The sequence below is a fragment of the Lacerta agilis genome, chromosome 5 (assembly GCF_009819535.1).
Source record: "Lacerta agilis isolate rLacAgi1 chromosome 5, rLacAgi1.pri, whole genome shotgun sequence".
Taxonomy (NCBI): domain Eukaryota; kingdom Metazoa; phylum Chordata; class Lepidosauria; order Squamata; family Lacertidae; genus Lacerta; species Lacerta agilis.
The window spans coordinates 25,925,730-25,950,671 of NC_046316.1; the positions used below are offsets into that span (position 1 = coordinate 25,925,730).

The 24,942-nt window shown below is 40.4% G+C and overlaps 1 protein-coding gene across 4 annotated transcripts; it reads right to left on the reverse strand.

Moving 5' to 3' along the window:
* Positions 1-1,043: 1,043 nt before the first annotated feature.
* RUFY2 (RUN and FYVE domain containing 2) lies at positions 1,044-23,043 on the reverse strand. 4 transcript variants are annotated; one of them, XM_033148977.1, is made up of 18 exons: positions 22,915-23,043; positions 20,675-20,848; positions 19,681-19,798; positions 19,483-19,584; positions 18,739-18,862; positions 17,952-18,013; positions 15,877-15,942; positions 14,776-14,845; positions 14,543-14,644; positions 13,137-13,253; positions 12,824-12,991; positions 11,841-11,938; positions 8,176-8,295; positions 6,798-6,927; positions 5,604-5,698; positions 4,206-4,254; positions 2,585-2,662; positions 1,044-2,078 (listed from the first exon to the last, which is right to left on the reverse strand). In XM_033148977.1, exons 1-18 carry the CDS (start codon positions 23,015-23,017, stop codon positions 1,935-1,937), a joined length of 1,920 nt encoding a protein of 639 aa, XP_033004868.1. In that variant the 5' UTR covers positions 23,018-23,043; the 3' UTR covers positions 1,044-1,934. The 4 variants fall into 4 exon arrangements, 2 of the variants coding, with proteins under 2 accessions (XP_033004868.1, XP_033004869.1); XR_004426615.1 differs by having other exon boundaries at positions 2,013-2,078; positions 2,585-2,884; XR_004426616.1 differs by lacking the exon at positions 1,044-2,078 and adding an exon at positions 2,815-2,884 and having other exon boundaries at positions 2,615-2,662.
* Positions 23,044-24,942: the final 1,899 nt, after the last annotated feature.

Here is a 24,942-nt window from a genome sequence, read left to right on the forward strand (position 1 = left end):
CAACTCTTACATGGCATAAAATGCAGCATAGAGAGTACACCTTCATGGTGAAATTGACAGCATAGAGGGTATAGTTTCAGCTGCTGAATTTCCTCATATACTGCTGAAGATACAGAAGCCGCTCCAAGGAAAGAAGATGAACAAGTATTTTCCTGTTGGGATACCTCTTCCCAGGTTAAAGCAAGTAAAGGCTTCCTGATGATCTTAAATTTGTGGTACTCAAGTGTGGAAGACATAAAAAATGCCCCCTTTGCAGCTCAACAAGGCTGCTTGCTGTCACTGCCACCACCATTTCCTCTTTTTAGGCTTAGTTTTGTGCAGGGGTCTATCTTGAACACAAATAATCCCATCTAGGGCTTGTATTGATGTGTTTTATTACATTTAGCACACAGGTTTGCTATGCTTGTTAGTCTAACAAGTCATTTCCTGTCTCAAAGGTTAATGAGAATAGGTGGTTTGCTTGTAAACAGAATTAGTAATTTGGCGTAAGTATATAATATGCCCTTCAAGGTACAAATTCTACCTTGTGGCATGAAAAGCCTCCTTTAAGTTTCTGTGTGCATAAGTATGTGAACATACTAAGTACAGTCACAAATTACAGTAACATGTTCAGCTAAAAGGAGTACTTAAAGCAGTTTTTATTGTGTAGGTATTCTTAATTCTGCTTTAAGCTTTATACCTTTTAGAAAATCATCTAATGTATACAGTGTAGTGTTACCAACTGAACTTCAGCAATACAAATCTCTTAATTACCCCAATTTTTCTGTATATATCATTTCCACACGCCTCAGCTTCAGGCAGTCTGGTGGAACTATATAGAGAACTCTTTGCTGATTTTTATTAATTTTCAGGCCATTTAGTTAATTTTTTTTTATTTCTGACAGAGTAAAGAAAAAAGCAGGTATCTCTCAAGTTGGCCAGTATCCTTTAACTACTCTTCCACAGAATATTTATTTAATACATTTTATAACTGTTGTTCTACAGCATGCCATGGGGATAACTAAAGAATTCCTTTCTGAAATCCCTAACAAGTTTTATCTTAAAACAGAGGTCAGGATGAAAGCACTACACACATTCCATGATCCCCCTCGGGATATTCTTTCCACTCCTCACCTGGCCTGCCTTCTAGTTCCTCTTCAAAAGCCCTGTGCACAATATGCAAGTCAGGTAGTTTCTCTCAGACAAAGTACTTAAAGACCTGCCTGACAAAGTTCTTTCAGGAATTCCAGTGATGCAAAAAACCTGCTTGCCTTCTCATTCTTCTAGCTAAGCTACCACATGTATATTGAAACTGCTGCACTAACAAGGCTGGAAACTTAATCTTACATCTAGGGATAATGTCCAAGAAAGCCAATTTATGTCACCAGAAATATATGAAGTAGCTGCATTTACTTATATGTAATCTTCCCAATTCTGCATTTAAATGGCTTTTGTGGGGAGGCCTAGGAAACATACAAAGCTGCACAAGATACTGAACCTCAACTCGCAACCCTTAAAAGCCCTGTCCAGCTCCTCTGACTTCCAAGCTACAATGTCCCCTGCCAACCTGTTCCCAAACTAAGATCCTTTTAAAAATAATCCGAAACTGCAAAACTCTGCACTTGGTCCTGGAATGGTCCATCTGCATGATGAAATGGCAAATGCTGGGAATGCAAAACATTCTGCCTATATCCTTTACGATGAACAATAAAGTGTGTTGCACAAGCAGATGCATTTGTAAAATCAGGCATATCAATTGCTGCATTAGCAGAAACTCACATAATATGACATGCTGCCACTGCAGGAATATCACAATGGCACAAAGATTTAAGATTGGCTGTTTAGATTTTGACAATACAAAAGCATTGGCCAGCGCTGCAGGAGTTTATATTATAATGTTACAGCTCTTACCACTGTAGTAAAGTAACATTTTAGAAATCTTCTGTAGATGACTCTTATGGCACACTGGAAGAACACCTCTGTATGAGCAGTGCATGGCAGGAATCACAAACCCTTACAGGCTTTGGCGAAGATGGCAAAGGCAGTTCGTTGTCAGAGCAGGCATTACAGAAAATTTCGCCACAGTTTCTACAGTGATGCTAAATCAAGATGGGTAGGGGTGGGGAAAAGAAACCCGAAGGAGATTTTGAAATCAACAGTTTATGAAGTAAATAGAGGGTAATCAGCTACAATTAAACATTTACATCTATTTATTTATTTCTCCCTCTCTCCCCCACACCCCCTAGAAGCTAAATTTCACATTTTATGTAAGGAGGGATCATGTCAGCCAATGACTTTGTCATTATGAATGGAAAATAATAAAGTTTAATGGTTACCTGAACATTCTATTATTGGATCAGAGTTTGTGCTATTTGTTGCAATATTTGTAAAAACAAAAATGATTTAGTTTGAACCAAATGATCTGTGGGGTTAACTATGAAAATATTAGTAGTTTTTTTGTTTTTTTAACTGATAGTGATTGATGAGGTTTAGTGCACATGCATAAATAAAAATGTGAATATTAAGCATTGGTAAATAGCAGAACTTGGATACAGAACTTGTTGTTAGTGGATGGAAGCCAATTAAGCTTTTCATGCATTCTCACCTTCCTTCTGGAAAGCGAAAACTCTTTTTCACATAATTTGCAGTGTGTAGCTTCTTTGTCCTTTAGCCAGACCTGTCCCTAGTGGGGAGAAAAAATGTTCTCTGAATAGAACAGGTACACATACATACAATTTATCTAATCATAAATGACAGTTGCCATTCAGGTATACAAAAGGACAACATTCCTCAGGATAGTACAAGAGACGACTTATGTTAGTTCCAACTCCTTACCCAGCCTACCATCAAGAAATCTCTCACATCAATGCATCTGTGGCCAACGCCCTGCACATTAGAGAGGATCCTAAGGAGCACAGTAGGACACACAGTTTAAGGCACTGAGAAGGATACCATAGAACATGCAATGTAGATGCACACTGTATGGAAAGATGGGTATGGGTGGATAAGCCGTCTTTCAGGCAACTTGTCTGCCCCTGTAGATCTTGCTGTCGTGGAACCCCCAGAGTTTGAAACCTACCACTCCTAACAGTGCAATCCTATACATGACTATTCAGAAATAAGTCCTACTATTTTCAGGTTAATGGATACAGCATCATAGCCAAGCAGAAAATTAAGCACAAGTGATTATCAAGATCACAAACTAAGCTTGTGTTAGAACAGAATAAAACCAGAATTTGGGAGCCTCCCCACAATATTCTTGAAAGATGAGTTTGTGATTCTTCTTGTCTCTTAAAACTGAACATCACTATAAAGTCATCTTACAGAGCATACCTTGACCATAAAAGGGTGGTGTCCCCAAGCCTGGAGATGTCAGCATAATACAATGGTACCTTTGGTTGTGGACATGATCCATTCCAGGGTGTCGTTCGCACCCTGAAACGTCTGCAACCAGAGCGGCTTTTGTTGAACCAGTGAATGATCCACCAGTAGTTCTGCTAGGACACTGGGCCTTTATCAAGAGATTGCTTCAGTGTTGATACTCTTTAATTTGTTAGTAGTGGTGAAAGTGAAAATACTGACTGCTAGAGGCTGAAAGGGGGTCTGACTATTGGCCTGTGGGTTTCCAAAATATGTGAGTCTAAGGCTGTCCGTTACTGAGAAGAAAGGAGGAAGTCTGTAGCTTTATCATTCTTAAGGTCTCAAATTAAGCCCATCTTTCAGATTCAAGAGCTGATACTGATATGAGAAAATAAAAGAGTGGACTCCTCTTAGACCACTGGTCTTCAACTGATCAGGGTCACAGCCTGATCCAAGCTGGGCCACAACAGGTACACTAACACCAGATTAAGAAATGGGTCCCCAAATGCATGTTTGAGTTAGAAGAGGGTCCTGGGTCTGAAAAAGTTGAAGATACCTGACTTAGACTATTAAACACTGGCATGTATTTTGTTGATACATGATGTATGTGGAATGATGTAAAGCTACATTCTAATTTACTGATTAAAACCACAAAAATTTATAGCTAGGAAATGAAGCACACCAACAGAATAGACAGGCCCAGTGAAACTATAAATACTAATGGTTAATGGTTAAAATTTACGCTATAATTTGAAAGGTTAACTACCCCTTAGCTTATAGATTAGAGTGAAGTATATAATACAGAATGTCTGAAATGAATAGAATAATTAGTCTGGATGCCCCTCCCCACCTTCCAAATTACTAACCTGCAATGTTTTATTTGCTTCTTTTATATCTTCTATTTTAAGCTTTGATCTAAAGAGAAGATATGTGAAAAATAGTGTGAATAATTAAATGCACCTGTTTTGGGGGGGGGGGGGACATGACTGGATTGAAGGAAGTGTGTAAAAGTCCACACTTCCTTCAACCCAACATGTATCTGTAGACATATACTCATTCAACACAAACACCTTGCCTTTCTCCCCATTTTCTCCAACTTCCTTAGCTTCTGCCTCCATGCACCTCGCTGTAAGGAAGATGTGCTCAAGAGGGTAGGAAAAACTTACAGGAGGCCTTCATTTACAGGACAACTTATGTTTCATTGGTTCCCAATTTTCACACCTGGACCTCAAAAAACATTTCTGGAATTGAAATCCATCATTACTAGAAAAGTAAGTCATGTTCATTTCACATACCCCTATCCAGACACAGGACTCATGTGGGATCTATACCTGTGCTGGGAAATGAAATACACAATCCCATATACGCCCTGCATCTGTTTATGATTTGTAGATGAGAAAGAGAGGATATTTCCAATGAGAAGCAGAGCCTTTACAGCAATTGGCTTTGGTTTTATCTCCCTGAAATAGTCTAGAGCTGCTGTTCTTTGGTGGCCTTTCCAAAATGCAAAGAAATCCTCTCTGTAAGAAACCTTGGCACTTACTTGCTAATGAAGGTCAAAGCCTTCGTTGGATGATAAGAATTTCTGTTAACTGGTAAAAAAGGTTTTGTTTGGTGGCCTAGCTGTTGGTAAAGTCATAATCTGGCAGCAAATTGAAACGAAAGGCTTGTTTATGAGACACTGATGAAACAGAATATCCTTACAAGTGGAAAAAGGAGAAAACCTATACTGGGGTTGAGGAACTTATGATCCTCCAGATGTTAGTGGACTTCCAACTCCCATCATGCCCCAGCCAGTATGGCCAATGGTCAGGAATGATGGAAGCTGTGGTACATCTGGAGGGCCACAGGTTTCCCAACCCTGACTCCAGCACTAATCTATATAAAAGCCCAGGAAGTACATCAGCCAAATGGTTATATTTGTTAAGCAGGATAGCTCAGTTGGTTAGAGCATGGTGCTGATAATGCTAAAGCTGCATTGCAGGGGGTTGGACTTGATGATCCTCAGGGTGCCTTCGAACACTACAATTTTAAGTTTTAGCCTTCTCTTGTCAGGCAACTGACCAAGGCAAAGGAGCCACTGGATTCTGCTAGCTGAGACTTAAAATGCTTTGTAGTGTTGAAGCTGCTACGAAACTTAAAGTACTTAAATAATTTTAAAGCCTTAAGTAGCTGGGCTGGAGGGAGTTTAAGGTGAAACATATGCACAAGAACCAGGCTTTGTTTTCATCAGTTGTGTGCAAGAAAAGAAAAAGACAAATTACTCGCTAAGTTTGCCAGCCAGTTCTTGGAGAGCTTCTTCTTGATCATGGCATAGATTTTTCAACTGCTTGTTTTTTTCTTGTAATTTTAGGAACTCCTGAAAGACAAAGAAAACATTAACACTGTTAATAGCTTCTCAGAAGAGTTGTAAAACATTTCTATTTGGGCTGGCTTTTAAAACTGGAATTAATTACATCAGGGATGGGCAACCTGTGGCATTTTAGTTGTTGTTGGGTTCCTAGCTTCCATCAGTTCCAACCACCATAGCCGAAAGACAGGGATTAGTTATTTTATTTTATGGGTGCTGACATACAGTTAAGGAAGCTGAGCTACACAGGAATTACGCTCCCATTGTCATACAAGCTTGTCCAAGATTAGGGGGAAACAGTCCTGTCAGTTTGTAGCAGAAACAGGCTGAATACTGTACACTGTGCTGATTGCTGGTGTTTGTAACATTACAAAATCACTCATCCTACTGCCGGAGCAGTGTTGCAACACTTTGTAAACTTGGTTTTATGTAGTGGTAGGAATGCAAAAACGAATGTTTAAATTAAAAGGCTTTCATGCTGTGCTTGAAGAGGGAGTAGGGGAGAGGCAAGAGAGTTGTCCTGAAGACTGGGAGGAGCAGGGAAGAAAACAGACACTTGGAATCGACATTTGATTTGCTGATATGTACATCTGTTGAAAGCATTTGCGAAGGCACGGGAAGTTAGGCTCATTCTGTGTGAGAAAAGCACCATGGTGAATCATGCTTAAAAGTACATCTATATATACCAAGCGTTCTAATTGGTATGTCTAGCAAATGGCTTTAATGAATTTTGGTTTCCCCATTCTTGGGATGCAATAAGATTTTAATTCAACGAAATACGTTTCATATGAAAGTCTCAACTGATACAATGTTAAAACCTCTTTAGTCCACTGTATATCACAGTGGCTTTGGATATAACAATAGCTGAGCAAACAGGAAGTATAATTTACACTTCCTGTTCACCATGCTTCCTTGTAATCTGTGTGTATGGGATGGCTTATTTATCTCCTGTAATGATAATGATCTCTTAAAACCAACCAACAGTACTTCTGCCTCGGAAGAAATAACCTCCAGATCTCTGCACACTTGCATACAGCTTCATGGGATAACGATAAAGTACAGCTTAAATAATCAGTAAAGTTTCATGAAATTTTGCTGCAGAATTTACTTTTTTAAGAGTAATGATTTGTTTGGTCTCTGTCTTCAAGGAAGATGATGTTTCTTTTTCCCTTTTAAGGTCTTCTTCCATAGTTTGTCGCCATTCTCTTTCTATTTTCAAATCTGTTTCCAGCTGGCCACTAGAAATACAGAATATAAAAAAGTAATTAAAACAATTATACGTTTTAATTGACCTACTGCAATTGCACAACTATGAAATAATTAGTACAATGTATATAATTCAACACTGTAAACATTTTACACGTGTTAATTATAATAAAGATTTACTTATTTCCTTTTAAAATGTTTTATATTATTCTGTTTAGAATAAGGATAAGAAGGCTCTGTTGTTCTTTATGATCTATATATCTATCCAATAACTATCTGACTGGTGTTGTTGTTTTAAGGTGGTGGTATATTTTACTATATTGCAAGCAGCTTTGGGTAAAAACAGCAGGATATACATTTTTAAAATAAAACAAATACATAAGTCTAGCTCAAATTACCTTAAATGGGTTCGGTGATGGGAGAGCTGCATCTAGCACTGGAGGAGTGCACACGATTGCTCAAGGGTCAAACTAGATAATATGTGAAATATGGAACTGCATTTCATGCACTGTTGTTGTTTTCAATTGCCATGATAAGCCCGATCCAGGTCTGGACTACTGTGTTGCTATTGTATTACAGATATGTAAAGTGCAATTGCCTATGTCATGGACTGAGCAGTTTGGCCCTAACAATGCCCAATTGTTAGGCAAGTTAGCAGATGAACACTGCTTCCCAAATGAGAGAACACTCAGTCCTGGTCAAGGCCCAGACACTCCCTCACCTTCTAGGACATTTTATTTCTGGTTTGGAGCAAGCTACGTGAACAAAACGATGCTGTCAATAGCAGAAAAATATTAATAGGACAGCCCTTGTGAGTATGCGTATGAGGGCAACATCTCCCCAAAGTTAAACTAGTTTCCTGAGCTCAAAGTGGCAAGATGTTAAAAGCAAACCCAAAATGGCGTTCTCCTGTGCCGTGTGGCAAACTTAGGGGAATTTCAAAAGGAGATTGCATTGGGGCAACAGGCTCAGCCGTTCAAATAAAGTCCACTGGGCTTGCACAAACACCTTGCATGAGCCTAAACAGGTATTTGAATCCCAGCACAGAAGTTCTGTATTCTATGAAACTACTAGATCAGGCAGATGAATTTACGATCAGCTTACTTAATCTGTTCTTCCAACATGCACCATATAGCCATTCTATGGTGACACATGCAGCTCTAAAACTTCTGATCTGTAATTCATTTGGATTTAGCTTTCCATTTTAATGACATTCAAAAGGGGGAGGGGACACACGTTAGAATATATGCTATCTTCTCCCCCACAAATACTTTACTTACACTTGCTTTTCCTTTTGAGTAATATCTTTCAGCAGACTTTCAGATTTACTCATATAGTCTTGCTTAAATTTCTTGTCTTCACTCTCTGCCTCCATTTGAGCCTTCTCTGCTTGTTGTAATCTGGTGTAATTCAAATCAACTTTGGGTAAAACTGAAGCTAGAATTTGGGTGCAAAGGGTGAAGAAGACAAATAAAAGGAAAAAAATGGGGAAATAGAAACATTTCTAAATGAAAACAAAGCTTGGGGTAAACTCACAAACTCAAATGAGAGACCCAGACAATGCCAAGAAATCCAAATTATTTTCCTCACTACAACAATATTAAAAAATCCATACATTTATCCAAATTTTTTATTTAGTATTCATGATTAACAGATGCCATCAATGCAGAGCCATACAGATTTTTTTATTCATACATACAGAGCTGTGACTGTGCCTTTGTGTGTTTTTGCATGAATTCTTAAAAAAAAAATTCCCAAACCCTGTAAACTAACTGTTCCTTAACTACACAAATCTATCAACACTACAAAATGGGAAAACCAGTGCACTAAATGGTCTGATATAATTCAGATCACAAAGAAGAGTATTGTAATCAAGGTGGCACAAACAGTGCCATGTTAAATCAACACAACACACACAAAATAATGTAACTGTGTGTCTAATATGGTGTGCATGGTGTAAATGAGAGCATGTAAATAATCTAAGTACTTGCTCCCAATACGGCAGGCTTTGGGGTGGTGTCTGGATTGGGGATGGGTATAATGTAATTTGTTGCTTAAGCTCCCACACCTGTTAAGGTGTGCTTTTGTTCATTTCAATAGAAGAGGATGCTACATCAGAAAGGCCAAATGTGGCTATAATTCACCAAGTACTATTTGTTGTGCACTCTCCATTTATTACAGTAGAGTTTGTGCAAATCTAAGAATACTATGGTAAGATATTCAAAATGGACAAAATTTCAGGCCTTAAAAAAAATAGTTCTGTGTAACTCAAAAGATTGTCACTTTATTTTGCTAGTATCTGAACTATTCTGCATCTAATCTTCAAACTTCACCAAACATAGAATAAAAAGCATGCTAGCTGAAATTAAAGTAGATTTCTATTTAACATTTCAAAAGTTAAAACATTGCAATTTCTTTTTTTAAAAAAAAGTTAATTCCAATTGGCAACTAACAAAATATGTTGGTGAGTTCAGTGTCAGAGATCTATGTTAAAACATTGACCAATTTGAATGCCAAAATTATTTTGCTACATTTAGAGCCTGATCCATAACCTATTTAAGCAAAAATACATGGGCAAATAGGCTTAAAAGGCTAAAAAAAATCCTACAAATTTTACTCCATTAAACTATTTCAAGACACATGGAGGATCTTTCAAAATGATATATCTTTAACAAGCTTGTACTGATGTTGCCCTTCATTGCTGGCACATTTCACTAAGGACATTGCAATAGTCCTGGTTTGCGTTAACAATTCTTTGTCACTTCAGATGTGCAATGGATAAAAAATTAAAGACAAAAAAGGTAATAAAATATTCAGAAACACAAAAGTTGGGATAAAGGAGAAAAGAAAAAGAGGAAGAAGGATGTCAATAAAAGAATATTCATGCCACTAACGTTTTAATACATAATTATGTTTTGTTTGTTTGTTAAGCAGACTGAAAAGAAAAACAATGGCAAGACATGTCAACAGCCACATGATGAGGCTATGAATGTTAACAACATCTGAGATTCAACATTGCTCAAACAGGTGCCTGTTTGTGCAGAAGGCAGCTTCTTCCTGTCCTGCCCCCTGCAGCCCTCCGTGTGCCCCAAAAATATACTCTGGAGGAGTGGGGGATCACACAAAGCAGATTTGGGGTAGGAAAGGGGGAGCTGGAGGGGGGGAAGTAACTGGAAGTCCCACTGCACAAGCAGTGGATGTCATCCATTAAAAATAATAATTAAGTAAAGCATGTAAACATACTTCTGTATTCATAATAAATGACCTACATGTTACATGTCATTTTTTTTAGTATACATATATATATAGCCTCAGAGAGTTACTTTAGAAGCATCCATTGTCTCATGCACCATCTGCAAGACTTTTTACTTCTTTTTTATTTAAAAAAATGACAATATCACAAACTGCTTTTGAAACTCTTTTCCTGAGCTGGGGAAGGAGAAGATGCTGCTAAAGACATACAACACTTCCCACACACACACACAAAGTTCCCAGCTATTGAGGACATGGAGGTAGTTTCAGGATTCTCAGGGACTCGACCCTACACACTTACATTCAGAATGGAAGAATGTTTCCAATTTAAATGGAAAAGTATTTCCAAATGATTTTTCTCCAACTGAATATTTGGGCCAACAAATTATTCTGAGAGTCTGCACACATCAAGTGCCTAACTAGTTGAGACAAAATAACATCTGAACCAAAATCCTGTTTTGTTTTATATGTGTGGTGTTAAGCTTTAAAGCAACCATGGAGGTGAAATGGCTGTGGCACTGGAGGAAGCAAATTATTCCACTACATGATTTGTCCAACCTAAATCCCCTGAAGTATATTTTTCTTGCTACCCACTGGTAGCAGGACATCTTTAGGAGAAGAAATTGCTAGGAGTAAACCCTACACAAATTCGGAGTAGTCCCTAAGACAGTGGGATGGAGCCTTGCATGCCTCCTTCTGGCAATTCCTGTAGCCAATCTGGTGCCAAACGTATTGCTCTGCTGTCCTTTGGACCACATTAGCAAGGCCATCCCAAAACCTCCATACACACTGCCCAGGCTTGCATCCCACAAAGGTCACTTCGGTGCTGCAAGAACACAGCAAGAACATGGGAGGCAACAGTTACAAGTTACTGGTCTCTGCAGTCACAGCAGGCACTTCACCCCTGGAGGTACACTCTATTGTCTCATGAGACAGACAGATGCCAACAAATATTTTTATTAGGGTGCAAAAACCTTTGAGAAGGTTAGAAAACAGTGTGAAGGAAAGCTGTTTTAAAAGATATTCAAGGGCACAGCACCAAACACATTACCAGCACCACTACAGTGCTCAAATTACAGGGGGTCAGAGGGGGTCTGCCCTTTTCCTTGCCTTTTTGTGATAGTCTCCATACTACTGTTTTTGGAAGGCTGCAGACAGCACAATTTTGCAAATCTGGAGTGAGGACATGGGATGGGGTTTGTGAATTTGCTTAGGGGTCCCCTCTGCCTTTCTTATCCCTAAGCTGAGCATGGTCCCTAAAGCTACTTTTAAAAGACAATTCAATCACAGATCTCCTATTGTCTCACCTAGTTTAACATTTAGCTTCAAATGTATGAGTAAGAAATCAGAAAATTTACTGTAGTCAACTGGGACTTTGCTGAATAGATGTAATATGCAAAAAGGGGGAGGAAGAATTCTGAAACAGCTAGCAAGGAGTCAAATAGGATATCTCAGGCACAACAAATAAGGGAATCAATATAAAAAGTAGTAGAAAGTTTGAATTATGATTGTATGCACTCTCCTCTAGTATGAAATATGCATTCAAAGCACCTAAAAGCAGCATTAAAAACACATTTTGATCCTTCAAAACAAAGTCATATCTCAGTGCCTACTATATGAGAATGTGGCAACTGAAGCAAAAGAAATGAGTCTGAGGGGGAGTGAAGAAGCAGAATAAAAGAAGATGCTGTACCTTTGCTCCAACTGCTTCATAGTTGCTGTAATCTGATTGGTTTTATCTTCAAGTCGGCCAATGATTTCGTTCTTTTCTTTCAGCGAATCATCTGAAACCTATTATATAAGAGTGATTATTATAGTGCAACACTATATAACTTGAGTATTAACAAGTGAGCAATAATAAAATCTACAGTCTGGATGTGTAGTCCCCCCCCCCTTCTTCTTCCTTTCCTCTCCCTTCAAAATTGCTCCCTCTTGCTCAGGCTTGGACAGTAAACTCTCTAAAGTAACCCTCACCACACTGCTAGTGCTGTATTGATGTGCAGCAGCAGTAGTAGGAACTTACTTTCAGGGTAAGCATCCCAATCTTCAGGAGGAGGAAATTGACAAAAAGTTTATCTTTCTAAATCCCCCTTTTTCTTATACCCCCCCAAGGGCTACTAAAAGGAGAACAAGTGGAACTTTAAAAACAATTTGGTGGTGGGTGGCTTGTGGCTAAAACCACTATTGCCTTCATTTCTAGTTTATGAGGTAGAAACAATCAGAGATGATGGAAGTCCTTCCCCTCAATAAGGTTATTAAGTTGGCTCTGTCTCCTGGTCTGAAGCAAATGAGGATGACATGCAGCATGAGTGGGTTGCCACTGACACAATGGGATTGCCCCTTCCTCCCCATTGCAACCTCTGTTCTCCTGAGGAGGGAATCCCAAACCTCAGGAGCAGTTTGTGGGATCATGCAAGGGGCAGGAAAGTACATTATGTTATATGAGTGAGAGTCTACAGTTGCTGGCAGGCTGACAACAGAGGATATCAGCCAAAGCCTCCTCATCCTGATGGTCACCTTGCTCCTATGAAAGCAGCTACAAGAATAACTGTCATATTTTTGATATTCAAAGCTAGTTCTCAAAAGGACAGATGGGCCTCCCTAGAGGGGGAAAGAGTATTACTTAAAAATTGTATTTCGTTTAGCTTCCAGTTGCAAACAGTAAAATGTTCTTACTTGTAGCTTTTTGTACATTTCTACATTTATTCCTTTGACTTCCTCCAACTGTTGCCGCAGACTTATAAGAGTGTCTTGTTTTTCATGTATATCCTTCTCCAACAACTTCATTGCAAGTTCTATCTCATGCTTCATACCAACTTGAACCATCAGCTCATTCTCTATATCCTACAAAATACAAAGAAGTGCCCAGATATCAAATGCATTAAGGTAGGAAAATACAATGATATTAGACAAGACAGTTTACATGCCTCCGGATATACTAAGTATACAAGTTCCCACAGCCTCCATAGCATATCTGATATACACTCACTTGTCTCAACTGTGATTCTTCTCGAAGCTGCCTGTGTGCTTCACTGTACATATCATCCAGGCTTTGTCTGGAGTGCTTGTATGTCTGAAGTTCTGCTTCAGCATCCACTTTGTTCACCTACAAGTAAGGAATTCATGCTTAGAACACTTTTCCCCAGAGCATATCTTCATGGGGGGCAAACACACAAGGGAATCATGGGATGACACTCTCTGACTCAGTAAAACACAGTAAGCTGTACATGTCCCATCTCATGTTGACAGAATCAGTGCTCCCTGAAATGCCACATATTACATGGAGGCAAACCCAAATTTTACAAGCTTGTGCTTCACTGGCAGCTGCAGTCAATTTTGGCTCTCTAAAGATGAAGAGTATGTCTATATGACACACAAGCTTCTGAATATCTGTTAATCTCATTCTCCTTTTTACATTTAAAAACAAAACGTAGCCACACACCTAAAAACAGTAATGTGTTAGCCCTCATTGAGTTATTCTGCAGCGTTTTTCCCCCAAATATGTTTGTACAGTGGTACCTTGACTTACGAGCGACTCGACTTCCGCATTTTTTGACTTCCGAATGACCTCTGGCAGTGAAAAAATGGCCGCCGCTTCCAAAATTTTCGACTTCCGAAGTGAAAGCGGCGGCACGATACCTCGACTTACGAAGATTTTAATGCGCTTTTTTCAAGGTACGAATTTTTTTTCCCATTCCGAGATGGCGGCTTCGACTCGCAAAGATTTCCACTTACGAGTGCGCCTTCGGAACGGATTAACTTCGTAAGTCGAGGTACCACTGTAATTCTGTAAGCCTTGGGGTTCCCCCAAGCCTACTGATACCTCCCTCTTGTGTGGTGGTGATGCTGTTTCAACTATATAAGCAAAGGAACTCACAGTTGGAACAGCAGTAATTGAAGGAACAAGTAGGATCTGAAACAAAATGTCAGAGTGGAATGTTCCACTCCATTTTATCTCCTCCCACCTTTCTATTTCGCCCTGAAAGTCAACATTCTGTACTCACTAAGCATGCTCAGTTCTTACTTGAGTCCACCCCCCTCCCCAACTTAAGGTTCCTCCCTCCAAAGCTTTTTCAAATCATGGGTTTCCCCTTAGCCTAGTGAGGCCATTTTGGCCACATAAGGACGGGCACTCAGACAATGAGTTTGCTATTTGTATTTATGATAGGGTCCTCTAGTATGTCAAATAGCCCAAGACTGTGCAACATGCCAGAATTTACTGCTGATTCTGCAATGGCTATGTTGCTACCTACTCTTTGATAGGACACTTACCTATTATATTTTACTTGAGCCAGTTTAGAGAGCACATGCACACACAAAAAGCAAAGGCAACCTCTTTACTAATATTACTTTGTACCACATATTATATTTCCTTTGTAAATAGAACTCTCATACCTCTAGATGATGCTGTGTTTTCATTAAAATGAGTGTATTTTCACTTCGCAAGTGATGATTTTCTTCTTGAAGTTTAATTATATTATTTTTGGCTATTGCTAACTAAGAAAGAAGTGGAACAAAAAAAAGCAAAAAGATTCAGGTGAACAATAATAGGAAAACAAAAATATTCCAACACACACAGGCAGAACAGAAAGATAGTATTGGTCATATGCATTGCTAAAAGACCATACCTCTTCAATTAGTTTAGTGTTTGACTTCTCTAGCGAATCAACGCGTGTATGGAGACTGCTGACTGTGCTACTGAAAACAGTAAAGAGATCCTCATTCAAAATTACACATCAAATCCTACAAGTACAAATAGTACTATGCAATTTACATAACATTCTAGTGCCTATTTGGGCGTCTACTGATCAAGGGAGTTGAAAAACACATCTTCCACCATACATCTTTTAAGAAGATAAATGCACTAGCTTTCTTTTATTGCCATCGTATTTTTGTTCCCTGAAATGACATTTGCTATCACTCTAAATGTCCATTATGTAATTGCTAACTTTCATTCTTTCTTTCATCTCTCATGAGCCAGGAAATTCTGTTTTTTTTGCTGCTGTTCTTTAGAGAAGTCCTCAGCACCACCTCATCACAGCGGCTATAGCAGCCTTTTCTTATATCTTAATAACAAGCCCAAACCATTCTAAGAACAAATATTTAAAGTCTTAATAGTAAAATTCTGCCCACATGTTAACATTGCTCTTTTGCACCGCAGTCCTAATTTTAGTTACTCAGAATTAAATCCATATACATATACGTTAAAGAGAAACGTACATGGGTGTTTGAAGAAGTATGCTTGCATATAGTTTGCCTTTGCATTTACATCCTTCCTGTACAAAATACCAGTTTAACACAAGTGATTCCCACAATAGTTGGAAATTACAGCAATATCCTCACTCCTAAGAAAATATGTTTAGGATTGCAATCTTAGTCCCCTTCGTAAAGAACAGCAAGACTGAAAGTATCAAATCTCAGGATTTGTACCATGCTAATTTGAACTTTATCCAGAAGATGGCATAATAAACTCCTCTTACTTTGCCTACATTTAAAAGAATAGCCTATTTAATAGATAAAACACTTGAAATATTAGTCTTCCAACAGCTTCATTCACTCTAGACTCCCTTTCAGTAACTATATGATGCAACCATTAAACCAAGCCAAATGCAACTAAAAGGATTTTAGTGCCATCTACTGTACCAGAAAAGGCATGTTTTTATCAGAATTACTTTTTTAAAAGATGATGCCTCTATATGGATTCAACAGATGCTTCTGTAAATACTTACTTCAGCTGCCTGTTTAGTTCTTCAACATAATTCTTTTGATCCAATATAGCAGCAATATGGTCATTTCTAAAGAGATGAAAACGTATTTAATTAGACATTTATCTGACACCATATATGCAGGGGCGGAGGAAGGGGGTGAGGTCACCACTGAGGGGGGGTGACAAAATGGCAGGCGGCACTCACCACGGTGCCTGCAGCGTGCCTGAGCCACGTGTCTCTCCTGGGAGTGACGCAGTGGCTTGGGCGCCCGCAGGCTCCACGCTGCCCCAAATGGTCCACCCACTGCCTTCCCCTCAGCTGTAGGGCAACTGAGTGGGATGAGGCAGGCAGACTCCTTGGAGGCCCCACGGAGCGTCCTGCCCCAGCTGGCCCTGCCCCTGGGTGCAGGGCACACGCACTGCCCCAAGCGCCCGATCAGCTTGCTCCGTCGGTGCATATATGCAATCAAAAGTGCTTTATATCTTCAATTTAACACTGCTTTACTGTCCTTTACTGAGTGGGACTTGATTTTACATAAACGTGCATAGGATTGTGGACTTACAAACATCAGAATATAGGAAATGCTGTAGGAGACAAGATAGAATAATCCAGGCAAAAATGGTTGGGCCAGATAGATGGCTAATGACAAACAACAAAAGAACTGAAGAAGAGCCTGCAAGAACGGGCCAGTAGCCCATCTAGTCCAGCATGCTGTTCTCACAGTCGCCAACCAGATGCCTACTGTAAGCCCTCAAGCCAGACCTGAGTGAAACAGCACTCTCTCATCCTGCAGTTTCCAGCAACTGGCATTCAGAAACATACTGCCTCCATCAGAATGGTCCACCCACTGCCTTCTACTTCATGAATTTATCTTGGTTGGTCGGCATCGGTCTTGGGAGAGAATGGAGTGTGCATCCAGGGGTGAAGTCAAATTGCTGCAATAGCAGCACCAAAGTGATCTCCCCAGGCTGCAAGCCTGTGCAGTGTGTATGGAGGTTCTGAGCTGCCCAGACGACAGTAACTTGTCTTGTCTAATCCTCTTTTAAAGCCATACACTGCCTCTTGTGGAAGTGAAGTACAGTGGTCCCTCAGTTTTCGAACGTCTCCTTCGATGAACATTTCTGTTTTCAAATGCTGTAAACCTGGAATTACATGCTTCAGTTTTCGAACACACCTCGGAAGTTGAACATGCCACACGGCTTCCGCTGAGTGCAAGATCCTGAGGCCTAGCTGTCGGCTATTGAGTTTTTGGTTTTTGAACGTTTCAGAACTTTAACAGTCTTCCGGAACGGATTACATTTGAAAATCAAGGTACCACTGTATGTAAGTTTACCTATAAGTTGTGTGAAGAGTTTCCCTCTTACCAGCATTCAGACTCAGCTTACCACTGCAACTACACACTGGTCCAGGGCCTTCCCATAACAAAAACCAGTGGTCTAATTACACCCAAGAGAACATTTTGGTGAAGCCACATCCAACTATCCAACACAAGACATCAGATACTGAATGGTGAAGCCACAGGGTCAAATTCCAAATGAAAAATTGGGGCCACACTATAAGTGCACTCCTGATTCTTCTTTCCAGCCACTGCTTGAATTTGGCGCTTTTTCCTGTCGCTCTGCACAGCAACAGAAAAAGGCAGCACACTAAAGCTAGAGAGGAAGAATCCAGAGTGCGTCCCTGATGTCATATGACATCCTTACGCACCTGTCAAAGTGGGCTATGGCGGGGGGGGGCAGTTCTGGATCTGTCCCCTCAGCCAGATCCACTTTCCTATCTCTGACAGGAGGATAAATGGCAAAACAAATAAGGAAATAAAAGGGGACTCAGAAGAGTGGGGACTTGACCTAAGATGTCTGAAGCAGGAATTATCACGATTGTAAATCTGCATTCAGTTTGCAGAGGTTCCAGTAAAAGAAGATCAGATGTTCATATATTTGTCCTTTCATTGATCCTAGCAAAACAAAGCAAGTTGATCCACCCTGATCCTTTTACCTCACATTTCTACTTCCTGCCCTTCAGGAGCCTGGCAGAAAAACACAAAACCCTTATAAAAGCATTTAATGTACTTGTTTATTATAAATGTTAAAATATACCTTTCTTTGCTTTCAATATCATCTTCATTCTTTAAATACATAGAGAAATCAATCACACCAACCTAAGAAGAAATAGATTTATTCACATTTTGTATTTGTATTTGTATTTTTTAAAAGGAAAACCGGGTTTGGTCTTTACTTCACTGATGTTACGGGAAATGTGCAATGAAACCTTATACATAGGAGAGCACAAGCACAACATCATTAGTAATGACAAGCTTTCATTCAAAACTGTATCATCTGTGCTTCAGTCCCCCCCCACACACGTTGAAAGTCAGGTTTCAACAACCCTTTTAGGGTAAAGATTACTAACCCAGATGCATTTCCTCTTTCAAGCAGTCACAGATTTATACTTCTGCAGTGATACAGTTTGAAGGCTTTATACAGAACTATTTCCAATCTTTGGAGACTTTCTGGATAATCCGGCAAAAAGGAAAACAAGCAGCTAGGATGCACTTTTACGGCTTTTGTAACCCAGCCAAAAGCTTTCTAATAAAGGAACTGATTCATGTAAGCTCCATCACTATTCCTCTGCAGAAGAAACAATTCATTAATCAGGCCTTTAATTGTGTTTCAAAGGAAATAAGTGTGTTTTGTTTAGGGAATAGCCAACTGCCTTTCCATTTAACTCATCAAGCTAAACAAGAAACTTTTTTTTTCTTTTAAGAAAGCACATTACAACTTTTAATACTCTGCATTCAGATCCATCAGTTTGATATTTCCCCCATCATTTCATTAAAAAACCTTTAAAGCAAAAGTATGATACCTTAGCTTTGTATCCACTTACTTGTGAATCCAAGTCTTCTCCTTTTACACAAAGATTTGCATCTATTACATTTAACCCAACGAGCAAGCCAACGATAACTGCTCCTTCTTCTTCCATCATCAGTGCATGATATTCATAAAATTCGCTGGAAAATACATTTTTTTAAAACTTCTTAAGTTATTTTAACATACTTTGAATCAATTTTTAAGTGCTGGTCAATCAGTAATTTATTTTTATTTTCAAATCTGTTAAAGATTGGCTTCATCGATACTCCAAGGTGGTTAAAGGTTTGGAGCAACATACTGAACATACCAACTAAAGCGGCAACTTATAAAGAATCTAAGTTTTCCCAACAAAATGAAATGAAATGGGAAAGGTCCACCATAGTATGAAAGGGCATCTGCTCTGCAACAGGGCTTTCCCTTCTTCTCCAATCCCCAATCACCCCCCCCTTGCTCTGGAGAGTTCAGGGACCCCCTGGAACAAACTTTGGGGGTGCACAAGGGGGAGAGAGGAAATGAGAAGAGAAACTGGAAGTCAACTCAACTTCAGTTACAAAAGAAAATTAGGTGTTCAGATCTTCTGCTGTGTAAACAACACAAATGCAAACCAAGTCAAGAAAAAATATTTGTGAGCCCAAGTTTTAACATTACTGTCATATTACTTAGCAATAGCTATAGTAAAATGTAACATAATTGTACAAATCTGGTAGCAATTACAGCACTGACCTTAATTTACCCTATAAAAATCTGAATGGACACTCACCCAAGCAATTCCTTCTGAAAGATGAGACATCGTAGATAATCAGCCATCTTTTTTTGCATAAGTGCCAATCGTAACCAAGCTCGGGCACGTCCTAGTGGAGTCCTAGTTTTTAAAAAAGGAATAGCTCAGAAAACAAATATTTATTGGCCAGGATTATTGTCCTAAATGGAAAAGATATGTACTGGCAACACAACTTACTTGAGACCAGGCAAGTCTCTAACACTAGCAGCGATTTCCTCAGCTTCTGGGTACAACTTCTCCACAAGCTCCAGAGGACCCCATATTGTTTTATTGTAACTGAGAAAAGACTTTTTTACTAAAAGAAGGAAAATATAATATTTTTACATTTTAAACTTGTCTTTATACTTTAATACAGTTGCTATCTAGATGGCACTATAAAAGTTATTTCTAGATAAGCCGTATCAGAGTGCCAGGAACATTTGTAAGCATGGTTAATATTCAACACTTTTAATCTGCTGCACCTAAGGTTCTTTAAAACCATAGCAGCCAACCATGAAATGAATGTTATAAGGAACACCAAGGACAAAATAAGGCAAAACAAAGAAGAATCTGGGAGCTGATGTTACATATCCTAGGAAGCCAACAAAGAAGAGAAATAGCAGGGACTTGCAGGACTCCAAAGAAGTAAAAAAAAATCCTGTAAAAGAAATTAGAGGGTTTCTTCAGTTGCCCATATCAATATTAATGAATCCAAGTGGGGAAGCACATAGCTGTCCCCTTGGATTGACTGAGGTGGGGGAAGTCTACAGTGTGCATCCTGGACCCAGAAGATGAACACAGGCCGGCTAATACAGTGGTACCTCGGTTTAAGAACAGTCCTGTTTACGAACGATTCAGTTTACGAACTCCGCAAAACCAAAAGTAGTGTCCCGGTTTGCGAACTTGACCTCGGTCTAAGAACGGAATCTCATTAGGGAAAGCCTCATTAGGCCTCATTAGGGAAAGCACGCCTTGGTTTAAGAATGGTTTCGGTTTAAGAACGGACTTCCAGAACGGATTAAATTCGTAAACCAAGGTACCACTGTATAAGGAATTCTATATGCCTAAACTTGTCTTAAGTCTAAAATGGGTAATCTAATATTATACTCTTTTGCTACATACCAAAATAAAATGTCAATATGCTTTGGTAAAAACAATCAATCATCCCTTTTAAAACATGCATTTGGTATACCTTTAAGGCCATGTTTCAGGCAGTGCTCCATAACAACGAAGAACTGTTGCAGAGGTGGATAGTCAGAATCAAGGGTTCGGCCAAAGCTCAAGGCAGATTCAATGAGTCCCTTGATACTCAATTTGGCCATATTCAATAAATTTGTTCGCTCAACAGCTGTGGGGTCTTTCACAGCTTAAAAAGAAAAAGAGAGAAATTATTCAATAAGAACAGAATAGTTCAATACTGCTTTACTGATAAAAACACAACAATATTGTCCAAAAACTAAACATAAAAAATGGAAGAAGGGGGAAAGAGAATATGATAAAAATCATGTTATGAAACATAGGGTGTGTCTGTATAGAGCTTTTCCCCTGAAGGAGCAGAATATTCCCATAAACCTGCAGCACTGGCAAGTGTCCTGTTCTAAATCAGGGCAGAGAGCACTTTAGCTCTAGAAAATCTAGCACTGCTTGCCATTTCCCCAGGTACATCAAGTTCTTAATATGAAAATCCATAAAAGATATGTGAAATAATAGCACTGCAACAATTTCAAATCATTTAAGATGGCCTAATATTTTGCTTTTGTTACTGCATTGTACTGATGTTTCCAATGAACTAACCACAATGACTCTGCAAGCCAACATACGCTGACGGAAAGCTTATTTTTGCCAAATGTGTTTGCAAGCCCCACTGGGTCTAGCAGGATCAGGCCCAGTTCAAAAAGCAATGGCGAAACTAGGCTTTATTTCATCCGGGTGAAAACCCAGTTTGACAGACACACACCTCACACAGGTTGGGACTTGGGATCCTCATTGGTGCCCCACTGGAGGTTTCACCCAGGGCAAAAAAAACAGGGTAGCCACCTCCCCCCACCACCAGCTACAGCACTGCAAAAAGCATAGCAGGAAAAAGCCTAGCAGGAAAACCCCCACTGCTTTTAAAAGTAATTTATCCTCCCTTCCCTTATAAGATGGCATTATAACGGTTGCAATATTGTGCACTGTTAGCTGGAAGTAAGCCTCTCTGAAAACTGGAACTTACTTCTGAGTAGGATCGGGCTGCATCTATCAGACCCCCAGAACAGCTGCTATCAGGCCACAATATACCTACACCAAGCTTCACAATCTAGGGGTGGGGTGGGGAAGGCCTGAGAGCGAGCAACAGAGAGTTGCCCACTCTGTCAGTCCCTGCCAATCGCGATTTTGAGGAAGGGTCCCACGCAAGAACCGATGCACGTGAATTCCTCCACACGAGGGGTTGGGCATCCTGATTGGTCCAGGATACCCCTCCCCGGGACCTCCAAGCGCCTAGCGGGGTTTGCGCTAAAGGTGCATTCTGACGCTCAGCGGGTATGTGAAGAGCAGTAGGCGGGGCCGGCCGGCCGGCGGACCTCTCCTTCCCCAAGCTCAACACGCGACGGCCGTTCGGCTGCACATGATCCCCCTCGTGACGTTGCCAATGGTAAACCACTCTTTCCCGCAAGAAGCTATGATGAAGCAGCCCTACCTTCTTCACCACCACGCGCCGCTCGGCGCCAGCAGTTTGCGCCCTCCCTACAGGCTCTCCAGCTTCGGATACAGAAACTCAAAAGAGAGATGATGATGATGACAGAAAGCCTCCTCCCGGCAGGGCTTCTTCATTCAAAGCAGGCGCTGCTAGTTACTTAAGAGGCTACCGAAACTGCCAAAGCGAATAATGGGGAGCTACCCAAGAGCTCGTCAACTGGAGCATCAATATCGTTGTGCAAAGCGACCAATTCGAAGCCATTTCACTGCCTGCCCGATTTTCATAGGAGATCTATCGATCTATTATCTCCTATGCAACCAACCTAAGGAAACCTAGAGAGGGATTCCCACCCACCCCACAAAGGCCTGGGTGCGGAATGAAATTTGGGGGGCGGGGGCGGGCGGAGGACCGCGAGAGACTTTCTCGCGGCGGCCTTAAAGACCTATGGACTTTTCGGCATCATTTTTTCCCCGCGGAGACCGGTGCAGGGGAAACACTTGAGGTTCAGACCTGTTGTTCGCCTGACGCGGCTCGAGGGGCGGCTTCAGCCCCTCGCGGATACCCGTCCCACAGCGGGCAAGCGAAGGCAGCGCCTCCCCCATAACAGACGGCGGCCGAGCCCACCCAGCCTCCCGCCCCAGAGGAGAAGAAACGCTCCGTCAGCCCTTTCCCTTCGCCTTCGCCAACCCAATCTCCTCCGGAGAAGGGTCACGCCCGGCCGCCGCCGCCCCCGCTTCTCCTCTCCTCCTTACCCATCGCCAGCGAGGAGCAGCAGCTGCCCGAGCAGCTCAGCGAGGTGGACCCAGCCTTTGCTCCTTTCACGGCCTTTCTCCAGCCCTCCTCCGCCTCCTCCATCTCCGCCCTCCTCCTGCGGAACCGCGTCCGCTGCGCCCCTGGCGGCGGGAGGACCCGGACGGAAGCGCGTTGCTGCGAGGGGCCGGAGCCAGATGTTGTGACAGGGCGAATTCTCCGAATTTGCTTCATATGGATTAGCCTCGCCCAAATTCTCAGGCCAGGGTATGGGTGGGGTTCACTTTTGCCTTGAGGTGAAAAGACGGGTCCTGCACTTTCCCCCCCCCCCAATTATTCTAATTTCTTTTAAACATTATTTATCAAAATCCTATGCCGCCCTTCATCTGACAACTACAGGGCAGTTTACAAAATAAAAATGCGAAAATACATACCATACCAACAAAGAAAAAATACTACCCCCACCACCACAACGTACCTACATCTTGCAATTTCATTGTTCCCCAAGAAGCTCAATAAACTGCTACATATGGTACACCATGTTGGTTTTAAGTCAATCCAAAATATTTTTAAAATAGAAAACCAAATCCAACCAGGATACCACTTTGTAAACTGGAGTTGGTATACTGGTACACTCTATATACATATTTTAAAATCAGTTATGAGTCCAAAAGTCATTAGCCCATCCATCAACCCATATACATGCTTGTGCAAGTCAATTTTCCCACCGGCAACCTGGAAAAAGTCAAGAAAACTCTTAACTCATCATCTTTCTTAGTTGTCTGGAAGCAATTTTTTTACTCATTACAGATTACCATGAGTGGTCTATTTATAAACAAGGTATCTGTGTTGATAGTCTGACAAATTATTAGCTGGGGAAATTGTGGAGATGGAGCAGTGGTTTCACCACTCCATCTTGCTAGCTTGTGGGGGGGGAGGTGGGCGAGCTTCCCTCACTCTTTTGCTACACTTGTTTCAGGCTGGCATGAGGCACTTTGGACTCAGCAAATTCTAAGTCTCCAATACACTGCTCCATTTTAGCCAGCAATAGCTTTCTGCTTGCCTTGGTACAGCAGGGACCTCCACTGCAGTGCACAGCAGAGGGGAGTGTCAATGCCACATCCTAACTACCTCCAGCCATTAACATTGAGTAGCAGGGGTGCAATTGCATTCCTAGTCAAGTCAGAGATGAAACTTGTTGAAAATAAATTTCAGGACTTCATTTACAGGAAAGTCCTATGCAGGTATGTCCAGAATGGAGTTTAATAGGACTTAGTCAGATTTGTATTGGTTGCAGTGAATGGCCATTACAGGTGTATTGCAAGTTTAGATACAAATATTTGTAATGCAAATGTATAATAAAGTTTATTTTATTATATATACTACAAAACAGGTGAAAATTTAAGAACTTGGTACATATATCAGGTACAACAAACATTTATACATAATATATATAGAAATGAATTCCAGTCTTTAAATGGAATTAATTAATCTACAGGAGTTAATTCCAATGCAATAATATGTACAAACCCTTTTCCAAACTTGTACATGAAAAAGAGTCAGACCTAAGTTAGCTGTCATTTCAAGTAACTTTTATGAAACATTTATAAAATACAGAAAAGTGAAACTACACTGCATTAATTAGCAGCAAGATATATAAATTCAGAATCCATCTGTAGTTCTGTCTCCCAAAAAGTTGAGTTACAACGTTACAAACAAGCAGTTTCAAAAGGTGTTTCTTAGTAAAATCTACCGGTACTTAATAGAGTTACTTATAATATCAACAGTTTAAGTTATGAGGAAAAATCAGTATGAAAAACGAAAGCAATCTGATTAGTAATCTCACATTCTAGGATTTTGTTGCTGTACAAAGGAAACAACATGGATTGTTGTGAAGCAAGATGGCCAGTTCTGCTCCTTGTTAACAAGCCTTTTACGCTTAAATAATGTTTTTTAAGAACAGTCTCTTAAGAAAACCTTTCTAGAATTTGACATTCACAAGTCATGTTTTAACAATAAGGATCAAGTTA